We start from the raw sequence: 19,816 nt of genomic DNA on the forward strand, positions 1-19,816 counted from the left end.
AGAAATAAGATGACAATATAACTGACAATAAACAGCTACATTCTGATAAATCTTAGTCCTCTAAGGCCAGCCCCATCTCTACTCCAAGACACAAGCCCACGTGAATCAAAGCCACATACAAATAAAATTCTAAGTTCAAGTGTCCAAAACTACAGTCATCTCCCCACACTCAAACCTGCTCACTCTCCAAGTGCCCTGCTTCAGCTGGTCCCAGCACCACTCAGCCCAGCAGCCATCTCCCACCACGTCCCCCCCGCCCCCCTCCTCTCACCTCACCCTGAAGTGCAGCTGGTATGGCTCTCACCTCCAACCCCTCCCCTTGTTCACACTTATTCGACCACTGATGTGCATCAGTACAGACTCATCAACACTTACACTCTGGGTCATAATCCGGTGCTACCTTATTGATCAAACTCTTCTCGCTCTAGTCTGTGAGAACCTTTCAGCTGCCCTCTGTGACAGCTGACATACCCCCGTCACAGTTTTGATTTCTTTTGGTTTGGTACGACCCTACTGTCCGGCGCTGCAAGACGCCCAGGCTCACTGTGTACATTCCCTGCTCCAGGCCTCAAATCTGCCATCCCCACGGACCCTGGCAGTGGTAGAAACCAAGATCGGAGCACTAGTGGCAGCTTCTTTTTAAGAGACCTTATTCTGCATCTGATTCTGTACCTTGTTTCTCTTAAGGGAGCTTCCATATCTAAACAAAAAGCTCAACCACGTCATTTTCAAGCTAAATCCAACTTTCACCTCCCGTTAGACTGTGTCTCCACATCACACAGGTGCTACGTGCATCATCTCATTCACTCTCACAGCAGCTTGCCAACCTGAACACGAGGAACCGGGGCTGACGGACCAGCCGCCCGCCCAGGCCACACACTGTCCACGCAGACACAGATGCACACTCCAACGGAGGGGATCCGAAGTCCACATGCTTACGATCCAGTCAGCTAGACCCAAACATCACGTACAGTAACGATGACACTTTTTGGATGATTTAACCCGTCTGCACCAAACTGAGAACTTCAAGGAAAAACTTGTAAATTTCTCTTAGAGCTAAATTTCTTTCATTTAAAAGACCAGCATTTATTCTAAATTACGTCATTTCATTTTCTTTCTTTCTCTCTCTTTTTTTTTTTTTTTTTTTTTTTTTTTTACTGGTGTTAAAGTCCCTTGTTTTCTGAAATAAGAGATACGGTGGGGGTTTTTGGTTGTTGCTATGTTATATTTGGTGAAATTAAAGTTGGTCACCCTGGGACTTCCCTGGCGGCACAGGGGTTAAGAATCTGCCTGCCAATGCGGGGGACACAGGTTTGATCCCTGGTCCGGGAAGATCCCACATGCCGCGGAGCAACTAAGCCCGTGCGCCACAACTGCGCTCTAGAGCCCGCAAGCCACAACTATTGAGCCCGCAAGCCACAACTACTGAGCCTGCGCTCTTAAGAGCCCGCAAGCCAAAACTACTGAGTCTGCGCTCTAGAGCCCGCGAGCCACAACTACTGAGCCCGTGAGCCACAACTGCTGGAGCCCACACACCTAGAGCCCGTGCTCCACAAGAGAAGCCACTGCAATGAGGAGCCCGCGCACCACAACGAAGAGTGGCCCCCACTCTCTGTAACAAGAGAAAGCCCACGTGTAACAATGAAGACCCAATGCAGCCAAAAATAAATAAATATTTTTTAAAATAAAATAAAATAAGAAAGTTGGTCACCCTGTATCAGTCTCTCCACCCAATTTTTAAAGGTTTAACTCTGAGGAGCAAATGGCCTACAATAAAAACCTCAGCTTCTCAGCATGGCCTACAAGGCCCCCGCCATCTCCCCTGCACTTTCCCCTCCAGGAATGCCACACTGCTCTCAAAAACAAACTCGTCATGTTCAGAAGGTGATTTCCAATCCCAGAACCGCCCCCCTCGGCCCCCACCCACCCATCACTGGGCAAACAACTGATTAGGGATGTCACATCTTCCAAGTGTCCAGATCACTATGTGTCTAAACAGGCCAATGCCTGTTTTAATAATATCTCTTTGAATGCTTACAGTTTTAAACTATTCCCTAAGGCATCTATACTGAAAATGGCACAATTTCAGAATCAAAGAAACAAAGCCAGGGTTTTATCACAACAGGGGCAAAGCACTGAGCTGGGTGACGGTTTGCTGGAAGGAGGGCGGGTTGAGGATGGCAGAAGTCCGGGGCCACCAGCCCATTTAGAGAACTCAAACCTCCCGTCTCCCCGCCTACTCCTCCTGAGGCTGCTGTGAGAATCAGAAAACAAAAACAAACAAGAGACATTCGTGAAAGTGCTTTGAAAATACTAAAATACGCAGAACCATAGTAGAAAATGGCTGGCATTATATTGTACAGACTGTTATGGGTCCCTTATTAACCATGGTTGACAGAGGAAGATTCAAATATGCCCCTGCTACAAGAAACAGCATTTAATCCTTGTTTCCTACTATACTTGCAGCTCCCTAGGGTAAAAAGTACCCTTTTAAATGCTTTTAAAGCCTGCACTTCGAGTAACAGTGACTAAGGAGACAGGTTATTGGAAAGGATTTATCAAGTGAGAGAACAGTCTTTATTTTAAAGTCAGAGCCACAAGGCTTTCTCCACGGTCTTTAACATAAAATGGTCAACCCCATAATTATGTCTCCCTGTTGTTTAAAAAAAAAAAATCTACAAGATGACAACGTTAAGACAAATGCCACTTATAAGTAACACACTTTCAAATCCTCAAATGAAGGGTTCTGAAAAGAGGTCACTTCAGAACGTGAATTATTTAGCTGTCCTGCCCAGGTTTTGATTTCCTGCAGCAACTTAAGCTGAATGCAGAATACTGTTAAAAGGGGTGAAATAAAAATGACCACTAGCAGTATACGCTTTCAATTCTCAACTTTAAAATATAATTAAGAAACATAATCCAGCATCTTCCAATATGTCCATTTTCGGCAAACTCAACCAAATTAAGAAGACAGATATACACACCTTAACAATCTACGGCAAAAGAACAGAGCCAATGAGCTGGACACATGCCAATTTCCCGGCAGGGAGACAAACGAACACTTGTTACCGTGCACAATTTATTCTGTGTAATACCTATTTTCAGCTGAAGGGCTTGGAAATATCCTTCAGAGACAACAAGTTAAAAGCCTGCCAGGAAGCCCATCCCACGGGAAACCTAGACAGGGATACAGGTAGCTCACAGCACGTCCAAGGCACTCTTCTTCCAACACAAACCTCCATCACACGGAGCTCTTTCATATCCTTTCAGCACTGCCAAAACCTGGCAAAACCTCCGTGGCAAGACTGAAGGCTAATCAATAAGACCTTTGTAAACAATGCTTCTTTCATAGTTTTCCAGTTCCATCTGCGCATTTTAAAAATGTAAGTCTTTATTTTTAAAAGGAAAAAATTTTATACAATGATTCTCAAGACAGAAGCGGCACCCCTGCACTATTCTGATTGATATGTGTTTTTAATCTGCCCACTGTTGGGAAAACCATAGAAATTTCCAACCAGTAGAGTCCTTTCAAGACAGCCGATACTTATTAACAAATGTCTTGTAATTGCAAAATAATTTATTTTCATGAGCCATATACTGTGAATACACGAGAGCAGAAAAAAAAAGTTGAAAGCACATAAAATAAACAGAGGCTGATGAAAACACAGCTAACCTCGGCTCACTGTGCCTACTTGCTCTCTCCTGGTCCTTGAAGGTCAACACTAACCTTAATAGAGCCGCAGCTTCCACAATTTTTCCTGCCTAAATGCAAATACTCATAACAATTATTTTCCTAAGTTTCATCCATGATCTTCGGTTCTCAAAGCAACGATAAAATACCTTAAATATCTTATTTCCTGGTTAAGCAGCAATAATTACAAACACTTTCCAGAATATATTAGAATAGCCTACCTTTCCCAGTGGTCATGACCGTCAGTGACCGCGGTACAAATAAAAACACTGCTCTGAAAGCTACACCTGCTCACAGGCACTGACGCCTCAGCAAACTCTCCACCCACAGGGCTTCTTCAGTGCGATCTGAGCACCAAGGACAGCGGCCGCCCTTATTCCAAAATGAAAGCCTACACTCTGCAGAACAGTGATTGTTCAAGGGGCGGGGGCACCTTTCCCATCTGACGCAAGTCGGGGAGCCCTCTTTAACACTGGTATTGAAAAAAATGTTAACCAACTACCTGACTCCCCCCTCCCCCGCCCCCCGGAAAAACAGAGAACGCTCTCAACATAAACTTTAAATGAGAAGAAAGTCACAAAGCTATGGCATTCCCACACAAATGATAAAGAAAGCTGTCAGCTGCAGCCTAAGCTACTTAAGCTGGCGCCAGAGACAGTCCCTTCCAGGCTATTTTAGGGGCGGTCTCCTTGGTGCAGCACAGTGCCCTTGCCAGTCTTGGAGTGCACCATCCCCGCGGCCGTGACTACGTAATCACTTGCCTAAGATACTGAGCCAGAATCCCAAACCTCCTAACATGCAGCGTCCAGTAAACAAGTGGGGGGAGGGCTGGGAACCCATTATCGGACCTGATCCACTTATTCACAACCACTGTTTTTAAAGACTGCACAATAACGGCGGCTTAGCTTCTTAATAAAGAAAAGACAATCAATTTGCCTTTCAATGAATGCTTTGTCCCAGCTATGCTGGGCAACAGTTCAGATCTTACCTAACAATCCATCGTCAGTCTATTCGTTTTCAGACTTGTAGTTCTCATTTCCAACAAACTTAGAGATGATATCTAACGTTCTTCAAATTATAAAATTTTTTAGTAAAACGACAGAGGGCAGGCTGCGTTTTGCAGCAAAATGACGCCCTAGATACATTACAATTTTCTGATTATCTACTATCTAGCTTACAGTTTTGTTAGCAAATAAGTATTTTTCCTCTAGCTACAGATTTATTATGGAATTTTCAAGATTGAACCAGCATGATACTTTCATTCTTTCCTCATGAACATGTCAGCTTTGCTCAAGAAACTCAAAAGCATGCACATTTTTAACCAAATTAACAACCATGGGCCTCATTTCAATCAAATCCAATTAAAGAACATTAAGTGGCTGCAGATAAAGGACAAATGACTAGTCTATAATTACTGGCTCTTTCATGCTGAAAATTCGATTCTCCCATGAGCATAAGCACATCTGCATGATTTTTAAAACGTACACAGAAAATAATTTGCTTTTTAAAACCCACAGAAGGAAAAACTGTAATTTTTGCTTCAAGGGGTTTGCTAATTATACGGAGATGGAAAAAAAAAGAAAAAAGAAACATCTATAAAACAACATATTTTTAACTCCCATATTCTTGCCATTCAAAACTGAAAGGCCTTCAGGTAACCTAGCAACAAAAAAGAATCATACAAAGATGAAGTATTCTATTACAGACAGAACACCCATTTCCAGTTGCTGCTCAGATGCTTTTTCACTGCTGTTTAGTCACAAGTCTTACACTTCTAAAACATGAAGTCCGTGGCATTTATATAAATATAATCGATTACACATCTTAGAACAATATAATTTTGAACATGTCAAGAAATACAACCCAAGACAAAACCCATTTCTTCCCTAAGAGTCTTGCTATTACATTAATAGTTCCTTTCAACTTAGCTCAAATCCAGAGCTTTTATTTCTTACTCAAAGGAGCATTGTGCACAAGTAACGAAAGAAAAAACATATAAATTAGAATTCATCAAAATTAAAAACTTAGATGCCAAGAAAGTGAAAAGACAACCCACAGATGGGGAAAAAATACTTGCAAATCAAATATCTGATAAGAGTCTTGTTGTCTAGTATATATAAAGAACTCTTTTAGCTCAACGACAAAAAGACAAATAAACTAATTTAGAAACGGGCAGAGGACTTGAAGAGAGATTTTCCAAGTAAGATCTACAGATGACCAACAAGCACATGAAAATATACTCAGCACCATCAGTCATGAGGGAAATGCAGATCAAAATAATGAGATACCGCTTCACACCCACTAGGATGACTGTCATTTTTTAAAAAGAAAAGAAAAAACGGTGTTTTTTGTTTTGTCTTCTTGGAGAGGACGTGGAGAAAATAGAACCCTCACACATTGCTGGTGGAAATATAAAATGTGGAAACCATGGTGGGAAACAGTTTGACAGTTCCTCAAGAAGAGGAATATGCAATTCTTCAAACACAGAATCACCACAGGATCCAGCAATTCCACTTCTAGGTATATACTCAGAAAGGACTGAAAACACGTTCAACAAAAATCTGTAAACTATTCACCATACCAAAAAGGTAGCAACCATCGAAATGTTCATCACTGGATGAATGGACAGGATCAAGAGAAGGTGGTCCAGCACCACGACACGCACGAACCTTGAAAACATCACGTTAAATGAAACAAGTCACAGACATCAACACGTACTGTGTGGGTCCATTTACATGAAATGCCCAGAACAGGCAAGTCTGTAGAGTAGATTCGCAGCTGCTGGGGCAGGGGTGGGGGTTAGGGAATTAGGAAGGTGACGGCTACACACACCGGGTTTCTCTCTTGCGGTGACAAAACTGTTTTAAAACTGACTGTGGTGATGATTGCACATATCTGTAAATATGCTAAATATGACTGAAGTATATACTGTAAGTGGGTGAATTGTATGGTACGTGAATTACACCTCAAAAACACCATTTTTTAAAAAGTGCATTATCGTTAAAGGAAACGTGCATTCAATTTTAAACGTATACTCCAAAATCACCCAAAACTCTACAAGAAACACAAGTATGAGAGTTATTCTCAAATGATGTTCTATTTATTTAAAAAAAAAATGAATATATCCCTGAGATGGAGCAATGGAGGAGAAACCTATCATTTTGAGCACCAACCCCATCCGGGCACGGCTGGGAGCTTTACACCCGACCTCATTTACCCTGCAGAGCACAGGAGCGAGCCGGCTCCCAGGAGGGAAGCGCGGTGCCCCGAGTCACACGGCCCGCGTGTGGGGGCAGAGAAGCCTTTCCTAAGGAGGAACGATGGCCACACCCGTCCACAGCAGCCCCTTTCGGCTTCTCCCTGACGCTCTGTCTACCTGTCCCGTGGGGGACTCGGGCACCCACACTCCAAAACGGACACCTGCTGTGGCCACACACAGTCACCACTCATTAAAGTGTTAGGTCCCTGTTGAGTCACTTGTTAAGTCCTCCTGCTGTGAACAGAGGCTGAATTTTCACAAATGGGGTTTGAGAGACAGATCACTTAACAGACGGCTTGTCGGGTCAGCCTAGGAAATACACACGTACGAATCAAACACGGCGGCCTTCCATCCATCAGAACCCTGGCCCAAAGGCAGTTCAGGAACCTGGAAATGAGCCCCATGTTTCCATCCTCTCTTTGCCTTTGACTCATTTCTTCCTCAGGTCTAACTCTCATCTGGTACCCAAGAATCCATAGGGAAAAGCAGAAAACAAGAAGGACTGGGGTACCTCAGGTACGAAGTTTCCACGTATGCACTCTGTGTTATCAATAATAAGAGATTACAGAGGAAAACACTGATGCCCCTCAAACGAGCCAACCCCAGAGGACTCACCAGGACTAAGAACAGAAGACAGACGGAGGTGTTTGGGGCCTAGAATGCCCTGTACTCAGGGGGCTAAGAGTCCAATGCAGAAGAGGGACATCGGTCAAATCACCAAATGCAGCAAAGTAGGGGATGCTTGGAAGTGTCCAACAGGGAGGTCAGGGAAAGCTTTCTAGAGCCAGAGGGAGGGAATACTGAGCTGGAAAGGATGAGGAACAGCGAGATAAGAAAGAGGAGACAGAAGAGACGTGCAGCAGGGTCTCAGAGGAAGGGTAATGAGGACAGGTGGCCCCAGGGGAGGGCCGGGCTGAGAAGGCTGCAGCAGGCCGCTAAGGACTGGGGGATATCTTGAGAGCAATGAATTGAAACAGGAAGAAGATTTTTTTTTTAATCATGTGAGTAGTGAGGGCAGGAGGCAGAATCCACCTGCAACACAGAGCTGCCCGGAAAGCCTTCGTCTAACCCTATGGGACGGAAGCCCCCCCCACAGCCACCATCAGCACGCAGCTAACGTATGATGTTCACGCCTTTCCCTCCGCTTGAAACAAACAGGAGTCACCACCAACTGTAATTTGTTTTCCTCTGTTCTTATAAATTTATTTATTTAATTTATTTCTTTTTGGCTGCGTTGGGTCTTCGTTGCTGCGCGGGGCTTTCTCTAGTTGCGGCGGGCGGGGGCTACTCTTCGTCGCGGTGCGTGGGCTTCTTATCGTGGTGGCTTCTCTTGTTGCAGAGCACAGGCTCTAGGCACATGGGCTTCAGTAGTTGTGGCTCACGGACTCTAGAGCGCAGGCTCAGTAGTTGTGGCACTCGGGCTTGAACCCGTGTCCCCTGCATTGGCAGGTGGATTCTTAACCACTGCGCCACAAGGGAAGCCCCCCCTGTTCTTAAAAGTAGACGATAACAACGGTGTGCTTATTTTTGGGAGATTAATGCTTGCAAAATTCCTAAGAAGAATATACCTAATCTGGAACTGATGCTCATTTTCTATATTAATGTTTCTACTAAAAAATACAGAAAGGGCCAGGCCCACGTCTTGAACCCGACTTGAATGACATAATGTGTTCCAGCTCTTCTTCACTTACAGCCCATTATTTCTGATGAATGGAGATGAAACAAGACCTGGTGAAGCTGGGTGGTGCCCACATGGGGCTCCATTATTCTCATCTATGCACTTTAGCATACATTTAACATTTTCCAAATAAAGAAATGAAAAGGGAAGGGGGTCAGAAGACCTTGCTCTGAGGCCGCCCCCAGGAGCACCCAGAGAGTTTGGCTACAGGCTGTGTCCACCTTCAAGGATCTGACCTGCTCAGACTTCTGAAAAGTGAACATCTCTCAGGCTAACATCAAAGTGACAGTGCAGGTAATACTTATAAATGTTTTTAACACTGTCCTGGCTGAAGGAAAAAGGAGACAGGAGAAGACCTCCTGGCCTCAGTCTCTTCCACCACAGAGCAGTCTTCATCCAGAGAGAAAGATCGGTCCCCTCATTTCGGCGACGTCGCACAACAGACCAGACCGGGGGGAGGAGGCAGGGGGACCGCGAGCAGGTGGCTTCAACAGTGCGGGCAAAGGGGCTGGAGAAGAGCGCTGGGGCCACTGAGAGGCGTCCACAGCCACAGGAGCCAGTGGCGAGGCACCAGGCGGGGAGGAAGGTGGGGCCTCCGGGGTGACAGGCAAGTCCTGGTTCACACGCCTGGGTGGACAGTGGAGCGGTCGTCCACGGGAGATGTACAGAGAGAAGCTAGGACGAGGTCATGTTGAGGTGTTCTGGGTTTTGTCTTTGGGACATGAGTCTGGGTACGTGTCTCCAATACAAGAAGAAATGTCAGACAGGCAGCTCCTTCACATACGGTTAGCAGCATTGAACGCATTTATGGAAACATGTTATCTGGCTAGTAAACAGAGTTCCGGCCATGGAAAATTATAACCCAGAGGAGAGCACTGCCTGAGAAAGAGAAAGGCATAGCACCAAGCCAGCCTTAAGAATTTAGTGGCAAGTAGCAGACAGCAAACCTAGAAACAACAGCCCAACAGCAGGAAAAAAACATCAAAAGGCGGTTAGGCCAGAGGAGGCAAGGAGGAAGGATGCTTCCAGGAGGAGGAGATGGGGCTCAGCAGTGTCCAGCATGGTGAGAGGCCGGGCAGGGTGAAGACTGGCAATGCCAGCGGGTGGAGTAGCGTGGCCATCACCCCGTAACAGCGCCAGCAGCTGTGTCGGTGACGTGAGCTGACCCCGAGCCTGGAGCAGTCTGAGGAGGTGACTAGGCGAAGAGACTGAGAAAGGGAATACAGATGTTTCAAAAAGTAAACCACAGGCCCATGACAGAGTCACTTACACTGGGCCACACCACCAGAGTGGGGCTGAATACCTAACCCAACTGCTGCTTCAACCTCCCTACCAACTGCGGTCTCACGCGGTCGGTCAGGAATTTCCCGGTCGGCACCAAGGAGGTCACCCGTCTCATGGGCGACCTCCAGCCCCAGTGAAGGTGAGGTCACTGCCACACAGACCCGTCCCGTCCCCCACAGGTGGGTTACTTTAGCCTGAAATAATCTTTTCTGTTTATGACTTCCTTGTCTTGCCTTTAAAAAACCTTTCCCTTTCTCTACTCCTTTTGGAGCAACCCCCCAGACACACACACCCTCGCTAGATGGGATGCTCCCCAACTCAAGACTCGTTCAATAAAGCCAAGTAGATCTTTAAAATTTACTCAGTTGAATTTTGTTTTTTTTTTTAACACAGCCATCTCAGGATAAGTTTGCTGTACAGGGGAGGAGAGAAGCAGAGCAATGAGAATGGCTGGAGATATACGTATGCGTGTTTTTACTGAACGACACTTGGCATGCTTAAAAGTCAACAGGCCAGACGGGGGGGGGAGGGGCGCGAGGGGTGAGAACAAGTGCAGGCCAACCTCTCTCATGAAGTTAGGTGCAAAACTCCTCGACAGGGTACTCGCAAACTGAACACAACACTGTATAAAAAGAACTGTACACTATGACCAAGTGGGATTTATTCCAGGTATGCAAGAGTGGATTATTACCTGAAAAAAATCCATCAATATAACTCACAATATCATCAGGTTAAAGAAAAACAATATCAATTGACATCAAAAAAAGCATTTGAAAACAAAAAAAGCAACACCCTAAAAGGAATCCAGATTGGAAAGAGAGAAGTAAAACAATCTCTATTCACAGATTAAATGACCTAGTATATAGAAAATCCTAAGGAATCCACTGGAGAGGAAAAATCTAGCTAAAAAATGGGTTAAGCAAGGTTGCCAAATACAAGATCAAATATAAAATTCTACTTTATTTCTATATGCTGGCAAAGAACAATCCAAAAATAAAATGAAGAAAAGAATTATATTTATAATATGACCAAAAAGAATAAAATACTTAGGAATAAATTTAACCAAAGTAGTGCAAGACTTATAAATTGAAAACTACAAAACATTGTTGAAAGAATTCCAAGACCTAAATAAATTGAAAGGTATCTTACATTAATGGATTAGAAGGCTTAATGCTGTTAAGATGGTAATATTTCTCAAACTGGTTGACAGGTTCAACAGAGTCCCTACCAAAATCCTGTAATTCATATGGAAATGCAAGGAACCCAGCAGAGTCAAAACAATCTTGAAAAGAAGAACAAAGTTGAAAAGCACAAACTTCAACCCAAATGTCCTTCAACTGTTGAGTGGATCAACAAAACATGGTGTATTTATAAAAAAAAATGTTATTCAGCCATAAGAAGGAATGAAGTACTGACATATGCTACCAGGTGGATGAACCTTGAAAATATTAAGTGAAAGAAGCCATACACCGTATGATTCCATTTATATAAAATGTCCAGAACAGGCAAATCCACAAAGACAAAAGACAGGTTGTCAGGGACTGGAAGGACAGGGAAACAGCTAGTGCTAACGGGCACAGGTTTTCTTGGAGCTGCTGACAATTTTCTAGAATTAGACAGTGGTGATAACTGCACAATTTTCTGAATATATGAAAAACCACTGAATTATGCACTTTAACAAAGTGAATTATTTTGGTATGAATTATATCTTAATATTTAAAATATGCTGATGATCAGGCTTCCCTGGTGGCGCAGTGGTTAAGAATCCGCCTGCCAATGCAGGGGACACGGGTTCGAGCCCTGGTCTGGGAAGATCCCACATGCCGTGGAGCAACAAAGCCCGTGCGGCACAACTACTGAGCCTGCGTTCTAGAGCTCGTGAGCCACAACTACTGAGCCCGCGAGCCGTAACTACTGAAGTCTGTGCGCCTACAGCCCGTGCTCCGCAACGAGAAGCCACCACAAAGAGAAGCCCGCGCACCGCAACAAAGAGTAGCCCCCGCGAGCCGCAACTAGAGAAAGCCTGCGAGCAGCAATGAAGACCCAACACAGCCAAAAATAAATAAATAAAATATGCTGATGATTTCAGAAAAAAGTGCAACACCCATTTGTAATAAAAAGCCAGATAAGTAGGAATGAGGTAGTAGAACTACCTCATCTTGCTAATGAACACCTACAAAAAGACCTACAGTTAACATCAAACTTAGTTATGGAAAACTAGGACTGGGAACCAGGCAAGGAGGTCCACTCTCACCACCCTTATTTTACATATGGCAGAAGTTCTAGCCAGTGCAATAGGGCAAGAAAAGGAAAGAAAAAGTATACACATCAGAAAGAGACAAAACTGTTCCTGCTTGTGGATGACATGACTGTCTACGCAGAAAATCCCAAGGAGCCAACAAAAACTCCTAGAACTAACAAGAAAGTTCAGAAAGGTTGCGATACAAGCTGTATAAACAGCAAGCAGGAGAAAGCAGAGGGTGGATGGGTTGAAAAAAGTAGAAGACTCAATGGTCTGAAGTCCAAAAGAGTTCAAAGAATGCTTTTACACTGGAAGTCAGTGGGCAAATAAAAAGGAGAAGCTGGGTCGGGGGTGGGGGGGGGGGGACTTTTATTCTGCTGCTACTGCAGCTTCTCTATGCTACCTGCTACCTAATGTTCAATGGCTCCAGCAAAGAAGAAAATGAGGTGGTTTATTTTTTGACAGCAATTAAACACCTTGCTGGTCTCCCAAAGTTACTGATGAGAGACCAAGCTATTTGGGTTAGGAATTCTAAAACCTTTATATATGCGCCTTTCCGTTATTCTATTCTGGCTCTAACAATTAAAATAGTAAGCCTACGCATCAACAGGCATACCTCGTTTCAGTGCACTTTTTCATTACTGTGCTTTGCAGGTACTGCGTCTTTTTGGTTTTGTTTTTTTACAAATTGAAGGGTCTGTGGCAAACCTGCGTCAAGCAAATCTACTGAAGCCATTTTCGCGAACAGCACTTGCTCCCTTTGCGTCTCTGTGTCACATTTTGGTAATTCTCACAATATTTCCAACTTTTCTATTATTACTGTATTTGTCATAATGATCTGTGATCAGTGATCCTTGATGTTACTATTGTAAAAAGATTATGACTTGCTGAAGGGTCTGATGATGTTTATCATTTTTTTTAGCAAATAAAGTTTTTTTTTTTTTTTTTTTTCGGTACGCGGGCCTCTCCCTGTCGTGGCCTCTCCCGTTGCGGAGCACAGGCTCGGGACGCGCAGGCTCCGGACGCGCAGGCTCAGCGGCCATGGCTCACGGGCCGAGCCGCTCCGTGGCATGTGGGATCTTCCCGGACCGGGGCACGACCCCGTGTCCCCTGCATCGGCAGGCAGACTCTCAACCACTGCACCACCAGGGAAGCCCCTAAAGTATTTTTTAATTAAGGTATGTACACTGTATTTTTTTTCCAGATATAATGCTATCGCACCCTTAAGAGACTACAGTATGGTGTAAACGTAACTTTTATATGCACTGGGAAACCAAAAACTTCACGTGACCCATTTTATTCGCGTTACTGCAGGGGTCTGGAACCGAACCTGCAATGCCTCCTAAGTATGCCTCTACAGTAAAAAGCTGAACAGGTCTCTAAGAAATTTTGAGTTAAGGCTTTCTTACAATCTGTTATTTTTTAACACAGAGCCTAACAGAACTGTTTTCATCCTCAACCCTACCCCTTTAAGCACACACAGACACACACACACACACACACACACACACACACACGGACACACACACATACATATGCACATTTCACAAAAATAAGGAAATGGGGGGGGGCAATATTCACACCTGGACAATTAGAATAAAATGTTGCTGGGATGCTCCCAACGCCACAGGGTTTTGGTATTCCTGATGATTAAATCATATTGTCAGTTCATTAAAACTCACAGAATATTCAAGATATATGTGAATCAAGCCATCATGCTGTATCCCTTAAACTTATACAGTGATGTAGGTCAATTATTTCTCAATAAAACTGGGGAAAAAATACTCATGGAGTGCATATATATAATCTTCTAGGCAAGGCCGCCAACATGGTGTGGTCTTTCTCCCCATTGCCAGCACTGTAATGAGATTCTGTCTCATATATAATAAAGGCATGAAGCACAAACTTGCTTTTCTGCCACCAATGCTACCTCCTTGCCCATTACTTTCCATCTTGGTGTCAACAAGTTTTAAACTGGAAAACCACACGAATACACACACACACAACTAAAAGCATGTGTCAAGCTGGTCTCTTCAATAAGTGATGCTGGGAAAACTGGACAGCTACATATAAAAGAATGAAATTAGAACACTCCCTAACACCATACACAAAAATAAACTCAAAGTGAATTAAATGTAAGGCCAGACACCATAAAACTCTTAGAGGAAAGCATAGAACACTCTCTGACATAAATCGCAGCAAGATCTTTTTAGACCCACCTCCTACAGTAATGAAAATAAAAACAAAAATAAACAAATGGGACACAATTAAACTTAAAAGCTTTTGCACAGCAAAGGAAACCATAAACAGAAAGAAAAGACAAACCTCAGAATGGGAGAAAATATTTGCAAATGAAACAACTGACAAGGGATTAATCTCCAAAATATACAAACAGCTCATGCAGCTCAATATCAAAAAAACAAACAACCCAGTGAAAAAAACGGGTGCAAGACCTAAATAGACATCTCTCCAAAGAAGACATACAGATGGCCAACAAACACATGAAAAGATGCTCAACATCACTAATTATTAGAGAAATGCAAATCAAAAGCACAATGAGAGGGCTTCCCTGGTGGCGCAGTGGTTGAGAGTCCGCCTGCCGATGCAGGGGACACGGGTTCGTGCCCCGGTCCGGGAAGATCCCACATGCCGTGGAGCAGCTAGGCCCGTGAGCCATGACCACTGGGCCTGTGTGTCCGGAGACTGTGCTCCGCAACGGGAGAGGCCACAGCAGTGAGAGGCCCGCGTACCGAAAAAAAAAAAAAAACAAAAAACAAAAAACAAAAAACAAAACAAAAGCACAATGAGGTATCACCTCACACCGGTCAGAATGGCCATCATCAAAAAATTTACAAACAATAAATGCTGGAGAGTGCGGGGAGAAAAGTGAGCCCTCCTACTCTGTTGGTGGGAATGTAAACTGGTGCAGCCACTATGGACAACAGTATGGAGGTTCCTTAAAAAACTAAAAATAGAGCTGCCATATGATCCAGCAATCCCACTCCTGGGCATATATCCAGGGAAAACCATAATTCGAAAAGATACATGCACCCCAGTGTTCACTGCAGCACTATTTACAATAGCCAGGACATGGAAACAACCTAAATGCCTATCAACAGAGGAACAGATAAAGATGTGGTATATATATATATATATACACAATGGAATATTCTCAGCCATAAAAAGGAATGAAATAGTGCCATTTGCAGGGACGTGGACAGACCTAGAGACTGTCATACAGAGTGAAGTAAGTCAGAAAGAAAAAAACAAATATCATATAATATCGTTTATATGTGGAATCTAGAAAAATGGTACAGATGAACTTATTTGCAAAGGAGAAACAGAGACACAGATGTAGAGAACAAACAAACTTATGGATACCAAGAGGGGAAGAGGGGGGTGGGTGGAATGAACTGGGAGATTGGGCTTGACATATATACGCTACTATGTATAAAACAGATAACTAATGAGAACCTGCTGTACAGCACAGGGATCTCTACTCAATGCCCTGTGGTGACCTAAATGGTTAGGAAATCTAAAAAGATGGATATATGTATACATATAGCTGATTCACTTTGCCTGAACAGCAGAAACTAACACAACATTGTAAAAGCAACTATACTCCAATAAAAAAAATAAGCGTTAAAACAAAACAAAATAAAAAAACAAAAATACAAAATAAAAGCACGTGTCTAACAATTGGCTGGACAGCTCTGCCCACACACACTGTCAACCCCCCCTCATCACTGGTCTCAGCTCTACCAATGATACAGTTGAAAGCACAAAGAAAAGTATATATAAAAGTAGAGGGTAATATGCAGAAATTATGCCATGGTAAAATGCATACAAATATACAGTTATAGGAAAATTAATTAGAAGATAATACAGAAAAATGAAAACTGATTTGCTGGTGATAGCAGAATCATAATTAATCTTTTTTATTTTAATACTGTAACGATTTTACAAATGTATGAAAAAGAAATTTTAAAAAAGCATTTTATAAGAAACATGCTATTTAAAAACAAATTCCGTACTGGTAACGACGGGTACACAACTAGAGTGTGAGCTTAAAGACCTGGATTCTGTTTCCTGCTCTGCCCTCAAGTACTATGTCCCTTTGCAGGAAATCACTCAAACTTCTTTAACAGCCTCAAGATAGTCAAAATCTGAAGGCTACGCTATGGTCTCAGATCCCTAGCAATCCTGAAACAGCTATGATACAGTGATGTATCCAACGTTAGAAAACTTCTTGTTGGCAGCGGACTTTCTGATGACTTCCAAACGGCGTTAAGGATAAAGAAGAGAAAAAAAACCAAAGTTCTTACCCTCATGAATAAACAAAAAAACAGTTCTGCAGTAATATTCATTAAGGAGGAAAGTCACATCAGGTGAGGGCAGAGAGCGTTCCCTTACAACACTGGGTGCGCTGTTCTGGACGCCTGTGTAATGAAGCGAGACTGCAGCCGAGCTCTGGGTGGGATAAGGAGGAGGCCCTAATGACAGCTGGGAACAAGTGCCTCAAGCAGATGGAATCACAAGCACAGAGGCCCTGAAGCAGGAGAAACATGCTAAAAATTAGCAAGGAAGCCAACAGGCTGGAGCCAAGAGAACTTTCAGGAAGAACAATGGTAGATGACCTCAGAATGGGGGCTGCAGGTCAGGCAGGGCCCAGTGGGGCACCGTGAGTCACTGCACTGGGAAACCTCTGGGGGATCCTGATGAACAAGGGATTAACGTTACTTGCGCTACATTCTAAAGGGATCAGTCTGGCTGCTGAGTGAAAAACAGACTTTAGGTGTGGGGCGAGAATAAAATCAGGAGTGCAGGCAAAACACCGTGATGGCTTGTACTAGGAGGAGAGAAGCAGTTACACGGGGACTCTTTGGGATTCTAGATGTATTTTTAAAAATAAAGGCAACAGGATTAGCTGGTGGATTCAGTGTAGGTTATAAAAGAAAGTCAATGACAACTCCATAGTTTCGAGCTTGGGAAAGTGGGTAAATGGAGGTTAAATCTTGAGACCTAGAAACTCCTATCAAGGTATCAAATTCAGCTATTCAGGAATAGCATATAGTGTAAGTAATACTTATGCTAAAAGTGGAAGTGAAGAAGCAAAAGTAGAATGGTTGCTTTTTCTACTCACCATTTGCAGACTGTATCATGTTTCCAGATTTTTGGACTTCATCAAATTTTGTAAAAATTACATTCAACCTGTATGAAAAAAATATATATATATATTATACAAACTATTAACCATATTACAATTACATTAACATATTTACAATCATAGTATACACTGAAGGTGAGTCTCACTCATTGATAACAGACCCATCTAACAACAACAGTCGCTATGCTAACAGCATTATCAATAGCCAACAATGAGTGAGCACCTGCTTATTACAAGCCAAGCACCGACCTAAGCTCTACCTGAAAAATCTCCTCTGATTCTTGTAACAGCTGTATAAGGGGTTATCAGTATCCCCATATTACAGACGAGGAAATCAAAACCCCTTACTTAAGGTAACACACTTGGTCAGGGTAGAGATGCCAGCCCTGAGAGTAAGAACCCAGAGCCCAGGCTCTCAGACATTATACTAAACTGACTGACGTCTCTACACAAAATGTATGCATCATGAAAACTGTTTATATCTCCTATTTCTGTCTAAGCACAGACTGCTGATTACTCAGGACAAAGATTTTCAAAATGCATTGATATTACAGTACAAAGGCTTTTCTGTGACTTTTGCTTATTTTAAAAATGCTGTAAATAATTTCTCTAGAAGCAAATGTTGTGACTGGATAATCTTCAGCTTAAAAATCTGCATGACATGTATTTTCTATTAGTGGATCATTTTCACCATGACATTTTAAAAGAAGCAAAACTCCTTAACCACCAAATATTCCATCCTAGTGACACCGAAAATGAGAGGAAAACTGGGGGTGGGGGTGGGGTTTACCTTGTAGGAAAAGTCAAGAAAAAAGAGGCTTTCCGAACGAAACACAGATATATTGGAATAAGCCTAAAGGATGAGATTCCAAAGTCACGCACTTTTGCATTGAAACCTACGCCACCCATTTTCCAGGACTAGACTAGAAACGTTAGCACCTTCCTACAAACCAGCCTGTCATACAAGCTCTAATCATTTCAAACATGTTTGATTTCCTTTCCAACCAGGATGGAAGCCCCTTGGGTATAGGAATGGGACCTATATTATCTTTGGTATTCTGTGTACACCACACATCACATCATGCAGGAGGGTGACATCACCGAATGAGAAGGCTGGTGCCTGGTCCTGCCCCTGCGCGCAAGGTGGAAAACTAGGTAGTTCACACACTCCTGTCTCAGCTCATGCACTCGTTCATTGGCTGAGCCAGCACTGAACTAGCTAGATGCTGAGTGTGGGAAGGTCCCACCCTCTAGAGCTCCTACTTACCTCTACTTCATTCTATTCTACTTAGACTGTGACATTCTAGGAAACAAGAGAGCCAAAAATACTCATAAGCAAACACGAGGTAAGTGAAGGGGATGAACCAGCCTGATGACACGGCCCCTCCCGCTTCCCGTCCCATGGCGGATATTGATCTTTTCAACCCGTCTTTCCATCTAAGTCCAGGTGTAGCCTCAGAATCCTTCCCAAAACTGCTCCCGGCAGCTAAGACCAATGAATCAAAGTCGGCACTGAGTTAAAGTTCTATTTGTCATCCCAGGACCAGATGAGTAAAACTACTGCTCGCTTGCAACTCCCGTGGTTACTAAAAATCTGGAAAGATGCCTTAGAATCAAGTTCTTATGATGTTCCCATCACCTGCCCTTTGATAAGTAACAAAGATCCCCACTGGCTTAACAAGCCCATAAATAATATCCCTACACAGGTTGCCGGGGCCTGCCCTGACCAAGTTACCACTTTATTGCATCACAGCCACACCCTCTGACATGAGCATGTCTGCAAGGCTGCCCACTGGGGACAAAGGGCACCTCCAGCTGGTTGTCCCTGAAATCACTGGGAGGGGCGAGTATTTCCTCCGTTCCTGGGAGAGCGTTCACCATTATCGATGGCAACTGTGGAAGCACCTGTAGATTCTCTGTAGCTCGCAGGTAGGGTCTCCTCATAGCGGCCACGGGACCCACAACCGGTAGGCCCAGACAACTAGGTATGGGAAGGCTAAGATGATTACCGTTGTTGGCACCTGCACCATAATTCAGAATTACTTCAGGCAGGCGTCCTTTCCCGCTGCTTTCCAGCTCCTGCCTCGACAGCTGCCTAGACAATGGCTCCTGTCCAGATGACCACCCCCGGATCGCAGGAGCCTGGCTTTATGACAGTCCAAGAGCAACAAAACCTCCCCTGGGAATGCCTTCTGTCTCCTAGCCCTGAGCACAGCAATACAAAATGCCTCTCCCATGACCTACCAACTTGCACAAGTCTGAAAGGGTGAGTTTTACAGGTTCAAAGACGTTGAATACATAACTAACGATTACCCTCTGAAGCCACCAATTTTTTTGCACTTTCTAAATTTTAAATCTTTGGATCTCAAATATAAAATAAATTTCTTCACTAGTTTGACAAATAACCCAATACCCTTTTCCTCTGATTTTTCTGAATTTAAATTTTATTTTCAATTCTTCAATGCAACTGGTGTTTATTTTACTGTAAGATTTAG

General features: G+C 43.5%; 1 protein-coding gene across 7 annotated transcripts in view; it reads right to left on the bottom strand.

Annotated features, from left to right (window-relative positions):
- CLASP1 (cytoplasmic linker associated protein 1) overlaps positions 1-19,816 on the bottom strand; it is a 272,935-nt gene that overhangs the window by 139,479 nt on the left and 113,640 nt on the right. For all 7 annotated transcript variants that reach the window (XM_032638591.1, XM_032638585.1, XM_032638587.1 and 4 more), the window contains one exon: positions 17,298-17,365. In XM_032638591.1, the coding sequence (XP_032494482.1) occupies positions 17,298-17,365 (68 nt within the window). The remainder of the gene's footprint in view (positions 1-17,297; positions 17,366-19,816) is intronic.

This window comes from Phocoena sinus, chromosome 7 (assembly GCF_008692025.1).
Source record: "Phocoena sinus isolate mPhoSin1 chromosome 7, mPhoSin1.pri, whole genome shotgun sequence".
NCBI lineage: Eukaryota > Metazoa > Chordata > Mammalia > Artiodactyla > Phocoenidae > Phocoena > Phocoena sinus.